Here is a 12,587-nt window from a genome sequence, read left to right on the forward strand (position 1 = left end):
TATGAATTAATAAGTCACGCACAACATTTTCGACTAGTTGAATCATTTTGTCTTTTACCTAAAGACAAAGTTTATATGTTATAAACTTAGAGTATATAAAATTTAAACTATCTCTTCTTTTTTCTACCTTAGGTCGAAACTACCTAAGAGAAGAAGGGGTGAGGTCTTTTGATTAGTTTAATCAAAAGAAATGGGTATGGTGAATGCATGGGGGGACATGCTTGTCTAAAGAGCTAAATGGCTAAAGACCTTAAGGTAATGTTTCTACTTTATGGCTAGTCTTAAGGGCTTTCATTATGGATGATTCACTCTTGCAAATGGCTGAAAATTAGCTCCTCTCTCTCACTCTCTTACATTCTTGCAAAGTGCTAAAGTGTTGAATTGTTGAAGAGTTACTTGCATTCTCTCTTTAAGTCATAATTTTGTTTTGACTTAAAGCTTATGAGTTGTAACTAGCATTACATAAAGTTGATCAATTGTTGGTGTCTTTTGGTTCCACATTCTTCATCAAAACTCAAGCCTCCCAAGAGGACTCAAGGTAAAACAAAGGTTGTTATCATCTTCCTTCTTCTATGATTGTGTTTTTATGTTTCCATTACTTGTAAGAAGATTCTTGGTGGGTTGTAATGTGTTATTATGTTCAAAATTTTGAGACTTTCGTTGCTAATATTATGAGTTTTTAGAAACTAATTTTGAACAAAACCCAACAATTCGTATCAATAGCCACCTTGCAATTTTGGTTAGATTTTTTGATTTATGGAAATCTTAGTTTTTGGAGAATAATGATAACTTGGTTTTGTTTTAAAACAAGTTCATACATATTTTCTTTGACCACTTTTTAAATTGTTATTTTTTGTGACAAAAACTTACATGCATTTTTTATCACGTAAAGTTGTCTTAGAAAAACAAAGGTTGTTTTATGATTATATGTATTTTAGAGTGCATAAACAAGCATTGGACCATTTGTGTTTTTGTTTGTGTGATTTATTTAAAAATGGTTTGTAATATTCTTTTATTCATAAAAGTATGTAATAAAAGTAGCGAGTTTTTATTCTTGTTATTTTTATATAATAGATTAGTTTTAGACTGTTAGCCTATATATTACTAGCCCACTTGTTTATGGGCCCTTTAGTCTTTAGCCCATTAGGGTTTTGTCTAGCTAGTATTTATATCCGCTTTGTTCTTTGTAGTCTTTATGTTTTTCATTGAGAACCCTTGTAATTTCTCTTCATTATAATCATATAACAATGTTATCATGGTATCAGAGCGGAGGTTTGATACGTTGTTACAAGACTTTGTAGCAGTCATCTATATATATATATATATATATATATATATATATATATATATATATATATAAAACTTGTTAGATAAAACTTTTTAACCCTTTTGTAACATGTCGAGCAAAAGGGTATCTTTCTCAAATATTTATTGTGTTATACAAACTGTTAAATTCTAAGATTTTCATTTGCATACAGAACATACATATAAACTATAATAGGTATTGTTTAGGGAACACTTACACTATTTTACTAAGTCAAGGATATCATAATAAAATAATTATTTAATTATAATTATTATACGCTATAAGTACACTATTACAAGGTAATACATACATTTTGAAGTACAAGAGAACACTAGTACACTATACGTAAATCAGTTAATACAGGGTTGTGAGACACTACTTCATTGTACTCATTAGAGTACAGGTCAAAGTCCTATAAATCGTAACCAGAGTCTCTTGGAGGGAGAGCGTGAATTTGTGTATAGATCTATACGGGACTGACAATCTCGCACCTCAACTGTTAGCTACAGTTAGGCCGGCAGGCCTGGGGTGACAAATGTCATAACATTCTAACGCCCGAAGAACGTTGTGCAGGCCACTAGGTCATTTTAGAATGGTTATGAGAAACTCACAATAGTATCAACTAAAACGTTTAGTTTACGGGAAATACATAGCTTCAAATGATTTTATTTTAATAATAGAATTACTTCACACCGCTTTTCTAGTATCATGAACATACATTTAGAAAGGATCCATAATGCTAATTCTATGACTCCTTAGTTTATACATTAGGGTTATATATAAATGGGATCCGGTAGGTAGTAGAATGGGTAATTTCCGCTTTACTTCCTGTTCCTTGTTTGGTTGTGGGCTTAGAGCAGATTCACACAGTCTACTACCTATTCGATCTTGGATATATATGACTCGTATACACTAAGTAATCATAGGGGGAAACAGGTATGAGTCAAGTCACGATATACAAGTACAGTACATTATTTTCTAGCACAGAACATATATTTCTGGGGAAAACATATATCTATATAGTTTTATTAAGTAATAAAACTACAAGTATACTTTTTCAGAGTACATTAACATGCATACATTTTGGCCTTAAGACCTAAGACTACATCTCATCTTACTAAAGAAAATATAGGATTTTCTGGAGGAACACACTAATACTTTCAAGGAACAAAGAACATACCTTTTACAAACAAAATATTTATGAACTCACCAACTTAAATGTTGATACACTTTCAAAACCACTTGTATTCTCAGGAAACTAATAGACAGGTACACCACAGGTTTCGAGAAGACGGAGCATAGTAGTTTCAAGTCTTTGTTTTGCTATTTACTTTTGTAGTCAATTAAACTGTGATTCGAATACAATGTAAACACTATATTATCAATACTATGGTTGTTGTTGTTCTGATTACTATTATGCAATATTTGTGATACTGTACATGACGTCCTCCGCCCCCGAACGTTTCCGCCGTTCCGGTTTGGAGGTGTGACATAGGGTTATGGAAAGGTGACAGGTTTATAAGTCCCGATCAATTCAAACTTTGATCGATATTGACACTTTTAGTCCCTCCTCCTTTTTCTTTCAAATTAAATCCAAATGTTACCAAATGGCCCCTCCTCTACAAAACCTTCTCAACTTAGGTCCAGAATTTACTCTTTAACCCCTGCTTCCATAAATCCTTTCATATTAAAGCCAAATGATATCAAACACCCCCTGACTTCTGAAAATTGTTACAAAATAAATCCCAGAATTACACTTTAACCCCCCGAAGATTCAAATCTTATCATTTGGCTCCCCGAAACCAACACCCCGTTAATTATTATTTGATTTTGGCTGCAATAATATAAAATAATAATAAAGATTACATCTCGGGGTTCCGAGTTTATTATTTAATTACTCTATTTAAACGGAATGTTACACCATTGCAAAATATATGAAATTTTTGGCTATTTTTTTTATAAATGATCAAGGAAAATAGTTGTTTTAGTCATTTTCTCTATATTGGTTAAGCTATTTTGCAAACGGTTGCTTAACGTGTGAGAATCTACTAAACAGTTCGGATCAAATCCTGAAGAAAGCTATAAACTATTTTCTGAGGATTTAATCAAAAAAAAAAATTCAAATTTACTGTCGTGGAAACCTTAAATTCTATGGCACACTTAATATAGTTAAATTGTATATACTAGGCTTTTCCTAAAGGATGACATGTAAAATCGATCAAAGGTCAACATCAACATCACTTAATAGTAAAAAGTTTCATCAATTGTTTTAGGTAGGTCGATCAATTTTTTTATAAACTAGCAACTCAACTTTTAGTTTTGTTCGAGAGCATAGTTCATCAAACATGTTTTGTGCTAAAGTACATCAAACATAATTAGATGAAAATTGTTTTGACTTAATAATTACCAAATGGCTTCTACCCTAGCGGTACCAGGTGTTGTTCTCCTTCCTTGAGGTCGAGGGTTCAAGTCCCCTATGAGACATAGGTGGTATTCTGAGTAATCTAGGAATAGGTTAGATTTGTCGTTCCAAAAAAAATATTTCAAACTAATCATGATTATGACGAATTATAAATAATATTTGGAAAACAGTCACAATTGCAACACATAATGCTTCATTCTTTTCCCTTTCAACACAATTCAAACAAATTTTCATATTTTTCATAGCATTAGGAAAAACAAAATGAAAATCAAGTAATTAAACCTCTTAGAAAATTAAAAAAAAAAAAAAAAAAATCTTTTTGAGAAAAGAAAAAAGAAAACCCATAGACATTCTAACTCAAATATATCCTAAAAATCCAAAAAAATTCTAGAATATTGGAATAAAGTTGAAAGTTGTATTTAAGCCTCTTGAATTAATTTGAATAGTGTAAGTAGAAGCATTGTTAGTTGTTGACTGACCCAGATTTGATTGAGTCAAGATCTGATTGACCGAGTCAGACACAACCTTGAATCTAACCGAGTAAGAGGCATATCAAAGGAGTCAGAACCGAGTCAAAGGCTTCCAAATGTGATACCAAACAGTCTAACAGCCTCTCTTACCGACCCTCAAACAGTCCCTTACTGTATAATGACATTGTCCTATCTAATTATTAATCAAACATTTCTATCAAACTGTAAGTTGTTGAAAAAAAAATAGCAAAATACAAATGAAAAAACAGATTCACACCATGAGGTTACTAAAAAAAAGGATTATGTAAATTACTTGTTTAAACACTAAATTAATAAAATAAAAGGTAAGCTTCCCCTACAAAAAATAGCATAACTCATCCGAGTATATGCCCATATATATACACACACGATATAGACAATCAACACTTTTCAGTTTCCATAATCAGAAAACTTCACAAAAAATGGCAATGTACTTTGTTTTCCGTTATAACCTAACCCAATTCTTGCAAAATTCCAAAAAAGGGTAATGTTCTTTTTCATAACTTTGCAAAAAATATACTTCTTTTTTTTGGTTTCATTTGAAAAGTCAATAAGTCAATGAGTTTTATGTGGTGAGGGCACTAGGGAGGTTAGAAAGAGAACCAAGAACCTTACCCCCAACATCCGGGAAACATTCGTGTCCAGGTAAGGGGCTGACTTTTCCGTCCTCATCGACTTTGACAGGGTATTTAAGAAGGTGGCCTTGTAGAGGGGTAAAATCGTCCGATGTGAATCTTGTCCAATTTTCTTCTGCTAAATTGTTTACATTTTGCACACAGTCTAAGCTTTGTGGCTCCTTGATGTGGTCTTCAATTCCCATGTGTTCTGCCCATAATGACATTCGGTATCCGTATACCTAATCATTGTTTTTCTTCTAATGAGAAGGGTATTTTCGTCTTTTTACATAGACAAGAGTGAGAATAAAAAATAAAAAATACTAACTTGACCACGGGGATGGTCTTGCTTTTGTGTCCACGTGTGATTAGGCTGATAAGCGCCCATAGCTATCTCTGTATCTCTTGAACCAGCCATTGATCTTTGGTTGATGTTAGCAGATCCCAATATCACATACTCGTCATCTACAATCATTCCTTTAGCATGTACATATATCATGAACCTTCCATTTTTATAAGAAGCCGAAACCTGAAAATTTTATAAATAAAATAAAAACAGTAGAAATATGTATTATATATGAAATGCTGCATCATTATTTACCGAATTACTTCCGGAAGTTGAATCTTCTTCTTTGCCTCTTTCACGATTCCCAAGGCAGTAGAAATTTAAGTAATCTTGTGGATGTGCATCTGTAATTTCTGAATTCTTTAGCTCTTGAGCAATAATATCGTACATCATTTGCATAGTTTGTCCCTGGGAGACCCAATCACAATCATTGGTTCGAGGGTAAAATGGTCATTTATAATAAAGTTTTATGAAATAAAAATATAAAATCTACCTGCCAGAATAAAATTTCTTGAACAGGGGCAGAGGTGGGATGGCCTTCAGGCCACATTGGAATGATGATGTAAACCGCAAATCTCTCATTTGCCCTTATCTTACTAGTAATCTTTAATGTAATCTCCATTGGTATTAAATGATCAGCACCTAACAATACAAAAAAAAACGAACCATTTTCCTCAAAATCATAAAACATTTGCATATTATTAGTGGAAATACTTACTTTTTGTAGCACAAAAGATAAACGTAATCATAAAATGAGAATGATTTTTTCAAAATAAATGTTACGAAATCTAGAAGATTGATGAAGATTTAGATAGAAAGTGCACAACCTGCATCTTTATGAGATAGCCATCCATACGATGACCCGAGAAAATATTGATTCTCAATATAGATAAACTTCTTTGCGGATCTTATGGCTTGAATGTAGGCTTTTTGAATGCTCTTATCAATCACAAGATGTTTTGCACAAACTAGTTTCTGCAATAAGTAAAAGCATTTATTTCAACACTGGACATGTCAATATATTCAATTCTTGTAAAAGATTTCGATAATGTCAACAAACTAGTTTCCACCTATGTCCTTCAAACTTTTTTCAAAAGGTTTCAACAACTCAACTTTCAATTTGGTTCCATTGTTGTAATATTGTGTGTTTATTTTGTTGACGTGGCAAATTCATTGATACAATTTCTTAACTGGTATGAAGCTGTTTCAATAAACCTTCCATGTCAACACTATATAAAAAATTTTACAATGGAACAAAAAATTGAAAGTTGAGTGGAACAAGTGTGAAATTTGATTGCTATTTAGTGACAATTGTCTCATTTCTTTGTAACAAAAATAAACCTGATTTTCAGCTTCTCGAGCATCTTTTGGAAATCCTCTTAACGAGCCAGAATCGATTGAGCGGAAAACCTGTGAATGAGTTAAAAGAAATCGCAATAAATCAATTTTGAAAAAGAACTACAGGATAACGATTAGATTTTGAACAATTTTTCTCATATAAATATATATATTTGAAGAATGATGAACCTGAACATGCCAGTTTTGAGGATCATTGTCCCTTGAAAGCCATGAAGCAGGAGCATCTTCTGGAAGATCAGAGGAAGGATTGAGTATCCATGAAATGCGTTCTATTTTAAGCAACGCATCTTCATGACAATGAGATATTCTTTTGAAACGGCGTCCAAGTTCAGACCATCTTGTGGCTTTTCTCCATCTTTGCTCGAAGTTTGTGAGGACATCGTATGCAGCTGGACCATCGATTTTGCAATGTAAATCATGCCATGGTTCTCTTGGAGCACGTGTGCCTGACTGTTATATTATGGAGATATTAGGGCACTGTAATTTGAAAATTTTACCCTAATTTGGATGACATTTATGTAATTTAATAGAGATTTTTCGAAGTACAGTGTTGTAATACGAGAGCTAAAACAGAAAAAGGTAGAAAATGTAGTTAAAATAATTTATAAGCTTACAGAAAATGTTGGATTGTGAAAATCGGTGGCAAATACAGTGTCGACATCTTGAAATAGACGATGATCTGGTGTGTCATAGCGTCCATCACAGAGGTCCAATCCTCCAATAAAAGCGGATATTTTCCTGTAATTTCCTTGGGCGAATGTATCCACTATCACACATTTTTGATGATGAGTGTATAGAGTCCCAACAACCTGTATGAGATTATAATAAAAAATTAAATGTAAAGGGTAACGGAATAAGCAAGGTAATACATTTGATATGAATTTGTTGTATTATATGTAAATACGATGCATACTTTTAACCCTATTCTATGCGTTATATAGTTATAGTTGATGGATTTTAATTTTCAAAAATTAAAATTGAAACCCAAATAAGAGTACGATAAAATAATATATTTCTAGTTACTTTTAGAAAACAAAACTATAATGTAATTAACATCTTTTAAAAAGATCAATATTGTTAACGATTACATAAATAAATATGGGATTTTCGATAGAATGAAACCACCTCTAACCAAAAATAATAATTAACAAAATGGAATGAATCACGTTCTACATCCCAATTCCATCGTAAAACATTACGTACCTAGTTTTCTTTTTCTTGAAAAAAAAATGTCAATTAGTTGCATGTTCATTCTACATAATTATATAAAGTAAAATGATGAACATTATTGTGACTTTTAGCTGTTGTAGATTTTCGCATTCATACACATGGACAAAATTTTATAAAAGAAACCATAATAACCTAAAGTACTAGAACCTTTTGAACGTGCACATGGCAATAATCTAATAGAAAATTCTGTGAATAAGTTAATAAAATTTGGAGAATGGTCAAAAGAAGATGCCTGTTGTTTAATAATGCTAAGCTTAGTGCTTGCATATCGGGGAGACAATACACAGTGTACAGATGAGTGTTTGAAAAACTTCCGAGTATCTTCATCATGAGTTTGCATCACTCCTTCCTGTTTACACAACAATCTGAAATATTAACACAAAAATCATAACAAAGTCAAAGACTTCATATCTTCTTTTCTATTTGTTCCTTTCCAATTTCATAATTTCTACTTTTGGTCATGATTTGGCACATTTTATTATTTTAAACTGGTTATTATATAATAAAAAGCACTTGTGTTGTGCGCCTAAGAAAAGTTTTGACCCTTTCTTGAAAGCATCAGCCACCAGTCTAAAAATTAAAAAAAGGAAAAATTTTGTTGCATAAAACCGTTGTTTGAATGACAATGTTTTCGTCTTGACATGTAAGACAAATGTTTGTTAAATTACCTAACCTACGCATTAATAATAAAACTGATGGAATATCACATATACCAAACTCAATCATACTGTCTACCCAATTCAATAGCATCAATTAATATGTAATGTAGTTAGTAGATAGTCCACGATATTAAACTGAAAGCTTAATATAATGTTTGAACATTTATTTTATATTTGATATGTCCAAAACCATTGCAATTAATTCAAATTGTAACAACAGACGTGACACCTAGTTTGATAGTTAATTATCAAATAAGCAAAATTGCAGCCTTTAGTTTAAACTTAATTAATTCACAGAAATATTTTAAGAAATGGAAATTTGTGTCATTTAATATCATATATAATTGAATTCACAATAAATATTTCACTATTAAGATATGTAAAAACTTCGATCTAATGTAAGGAATCTTGTAAACCAGAACTAATGTAATGGATCATGAAGAATAAGATTGAATGAACATGAAATAAAAACCCATAATACCAGAAGGGATAATTGAAGAAATACCGTTTTAATGAAGAATTTGTTGTGTGAAGTCTTATCATCCCAAACAAGCAACAAAACCCTCACACCTTCTTCTGATTTGTACTTCAACAACTCACCAAGAGTCAAATCTCCACCATTTGGCAATGGCATGTTTGGCTCTCTGATCAGCTTCACCTTATCGTAAATCGACCACCCAACAATGTACACAAGATGATGTGCCTCCAATATAGCATGACAAATATCTTCCCAACACCCCCTCTGCTTAAAGAAATTACACTCTCCACCCTCTTCTCCCCCATCCAGTTCAATTTCCGGTAACGTCCCTTCCACCGTGTGAGCATCCTGATACAGAGTCACACTCCCACCGGATCTCACCGGAAAATAACTATCCCTCAAGCAAAACGACTCTTCGCCCTCGATTGATTGTTCGTTCTGGTCTTCACAAGAGGTATATTGGAGCTGTAATCGTATCGCGCAATTAGGTTTTGGTTGTTTACCAGATGGACCAATAATTGGGAACCAATCGTCAATAAGCTCCCCGGAGTTAATCCTTTCGGCGGAGATCATAGCCACACCGATCAATTCAGCACCGAAAACATCATTATCCTTTATCTGAATCTCCACATGCGTTACCGGATGCGCGACTGGCGTAACGAAATGCTCGTCCCATACAGGGTCTTGTGAGTTAGGGATCACGCGCGTCCGTGCGACAGTGGCACCGGCGAGACAGACGGATGCGTACGGATCACAGGTAACGAATCTACGTCGGCGCGGCGTTCCTTTCTTCGATGACGCCGTCGGTGGTTTCGAAGGCTCGAGAGCGTTTAAGCAACGTCGAACACGTTGCGTCAATACGTCCATGTTCGGCAAACATTGAGCTTCGGATATCGTAAATTCTAAGACTCCATGAAGATAAATGATCGGATCTGAGTCTGAATCACCGCTACCCATTAGTAACAACATCGGATTTTATTTTATTTTTTTGCTCTGTAAAATGTGATTAAAGGAAGTGCAATGGCGTTTTCTCACGCCGGAGAAATTGACGAAGGTAATAAGTTGGTGGTGCCGTTGCACTTCCGGCGTACTTCCAACGGCGGAGGATACTAAAAATGGCAAGTCTGCGGCGGAGAAGGTGGTCGAACTATTGGGCGACGAAAACATAAAACTCCTGAACACGTGCAGAGCCAAATTAGAATTTTAAATATTTTTTTTAATAAAAAAAAATGTTGACCAAATAAACACAGACTGCACACTTACATTGAAAGCCTTTTTATATGACTTCAAAAGAATAAAAATAAAAAATTATTGATTGTACAATGTACATGGAATTGGTTGTTAATAACTTAATTTAATTTTAAAACTAATATTGTTATTTATAATAAACTATTAAATGTTAATTTGAAAAATATGTTCATAAAAAATAGAATTGGTTGAGAATATATGTATTTTTAGAGCAAATTGCAAATTTGCAATAGAAAATGATTAAGCTAAATATGGTAAAAGGAGCCTTTCGTGTTGACCTGTCGACAATTATTTTTTATTTGTTAAATATAAACTATATAAAATAAATATTTTATATACTAAACTTGATTATAACATATAGGCGGTTAAGATAATTAGTTTTATAATAAAACGATTTAACCAAAATTATTTTTAACTATTTTTTTAATAAAACGTACAAGGATGTATAAATACTAGAAATGACTAAAAGACTACAATAATGGTGCCCTATTTTTTACTAATCAAGCTTTTTATTCTTTACGTGTGAATAAGTCTTTTCTAACAAAAAAAATCTCAAAGAATATATGAACCTCAAATATTTATGATATATATATGCAATTGTGTGAAATCAATTTCCCAAAATTGTATATTCAACATTACAAAACCAAAATTGGTATAGAATATTTATTTACAACATTCTTCAAAAGAAAATACATTTAAAGAAATCCTTGTGACCATTTACACATGACTCAAACAAATCAAAAAAATATTGAATAAAAGAATTTTCCACAAAAAAGACCAATAAATCTTATAATTCCAAAAAAAAATAATTAAATATCATGCAATTGAAGAGGCTTAAGTTGAGGCATGGTTCTTCTCTTCCACAGATTAATTTCCTTTCTTGGCTCCAAATTTAAACCTGCAACTACTGTAATGAATTTATCATCAAACCCTTGATTTCTCATCACCACTGGAGCAGAAGAAGGGATTTTAATCTCTTCATCATCACTTTCTTCATCGGAATAATAACTCCGACCACCGGAATCCATGGCTGCAGCCTCTAATTTTGTCCAATCAATATTCGAAAGCTTACCCCGACCACTAGAAAACCGCTTCATCGAGCTCAAACTTGGAGTTTTGTCAAGATACAATGGAGCCTTTGACCTTTTATCATCAAGATCTGATTTTCTTCTACTACTGCCGGGGGTAATCGAAATCCCAGCAAATATTTTCTTAAACCCTAACTTTTTCTTGCTCTTATCAGTTTTCGATGAATCTTCATCATCCTCGACGCTATATGTCCTCGCCGGCGTGAAAGACGTTGTTCGTGAAGCTTTATCTGTGGGTTTTACTTTTACAGAGTTAGTTGGTTTGTTGCCGTCTACGCCGTTCCCATGGCGGCGTTGTATTTTTTCTTTTTGATGCTTGCACTTGACTTGACCCATGCATGAAACTCTTGGGGATGTGGGTTCGTAGACGATGGTGTAATCTGAATTGTTCTTGATTTTCCGGCGAGTATCAGCCGGAATCATGGAAACCATGGGACCGGAGAAGCCAATTCCGAGATTGGATTTATGGGTTTTTTCCGATGATCTCTTGTCTTTCGCCGGACTGTAAATCGGAGGGTTTTGAAACGTAACCGATGATGTTGCTCTTGGTAGAAACTTCAAGAGTGTGTTCTTTGCTTTTGCTGATGATGCCTTTTGTTGATCCATTTGCTTATGTATGATCGAATCTTATCTTCAAGAATGAAATTAATGACTACTGACATACTTTTTGGGTGTATATATATTGTGATCCAAGGAAACAGAGAGGAAGGTAGGTGGTGGGGGAGAAAAGTCTCGAACTCCGGCGAGATGAAGTGAGACAAAATTAGGGTAACGTGTTTAGAATAAAAAAGTCAATAATAAAACTTAGGTTAAGTTAACCTAGTTTGACTCATTTGAAGGGTATTTCATAATACTAGCCCCTACACTTTTGATAGTTTAATATACGGTCCAAAACTTTCTTGGGTTATTGTATATACATATGTAAACATTTTAATTGACAATTGTTGGATGACGATCAGGTATAAAAGTGGATCGTGGACACATTATTTAACTTGGTATATATATTACTAATTATCGATAAACATTCTCTTTACAGTAACAAACAATGATTGTAGCAATACTCGTCTTTATTCAATTTTACTTAACATATTTATCTGATTACGAGTTTTAAAGGCGAGAAAATACATCATGTTTATATTATTTTACCAAAGTATGAATAAGCATCTTTATTTATAGAAACTTATACGTTTTTACCAAATAATATATGTAATGAAGGATATTCATTAGCAATTTATGGTCATTATTGAATTTGTTCTAACTTTTTTTGATCAGTTTATGTATGCATAAATTGGTATGCTTTAATTAAATTAGTATTCTATAAATAAGGC

The 12,587-nt window shown here is 32.9% G+C and overlaps 2 protein-coding genes across 2 annotated transcripts; both read right to left on the reverse strand.

The window, feature by feature from the left end:
* Positions 1–4,482: 4,482 nt before the first annotated feature.
* Positions 4,483–10,144, reverse strand: LOC145158935 (phospholipase D delta-like). Its single transcript, XM_079077796.1, has 10 exons — positions 8,951–10,144; positions 8,019–8,135; positions 7,171–7,365; positions 6,725–7,006; positions 6,539–6,607; positions 6,025–6,172; positions 5,691–5,839; positions 5,453–5,605; positions 5,180–5,380; positions 4,483–5,093 (listed from the first exon to the last, which is right to left on the reverse strand). Exons 1-10 carry the CDS (start codon positions 9,890–9,892, stop codon positions 4,803–4,805), a joined length of 2,547 nt encoding a protein of 848 aa, XP_078933922.1. The 5' UTR covers positions 9,893–10,144; the 3' UTR covers positions 4,483–4,802.
* Positions 10,145–10,806: 662 nt separating this feature from the next.
* Positions 10,807–11,918, reverse strand: LOC145158936 (uncharacterized protein At1g76070-like). The gene has a single exon (XM_079077797.1). The coding sequence runs from the start codon at positions 11,863–11,865 to the stop codon at positions 10,981–10,983; it is 885 nt and encodes a 294-aa protein (XP_078933923.1). The 5' UTR covers positions 11,866–11,918; the 3' UTR covers positions 10,807–10,980.
* Between the last annotated feature and the right edge of the window lie 669 nt (positions 11,919–12,587).

The sequence above is a fragment of the Lactuca virosa genome, chromosome 2, assembly GCF_052849685.1.
Source record: "Lactuca virosa cultivar CGN04683 chromosome 2, Lactuca_virosa_CGN04683_v6, whole genome shotgun sequence".
Classification (NCBI taxonomy): domain Eukaryota; kingdom Viridiplantae; phylum Streptophyta; class Magnoliopsida; order Asterales; family Asteraceae; genus Lactuca; species Lactuca virosa.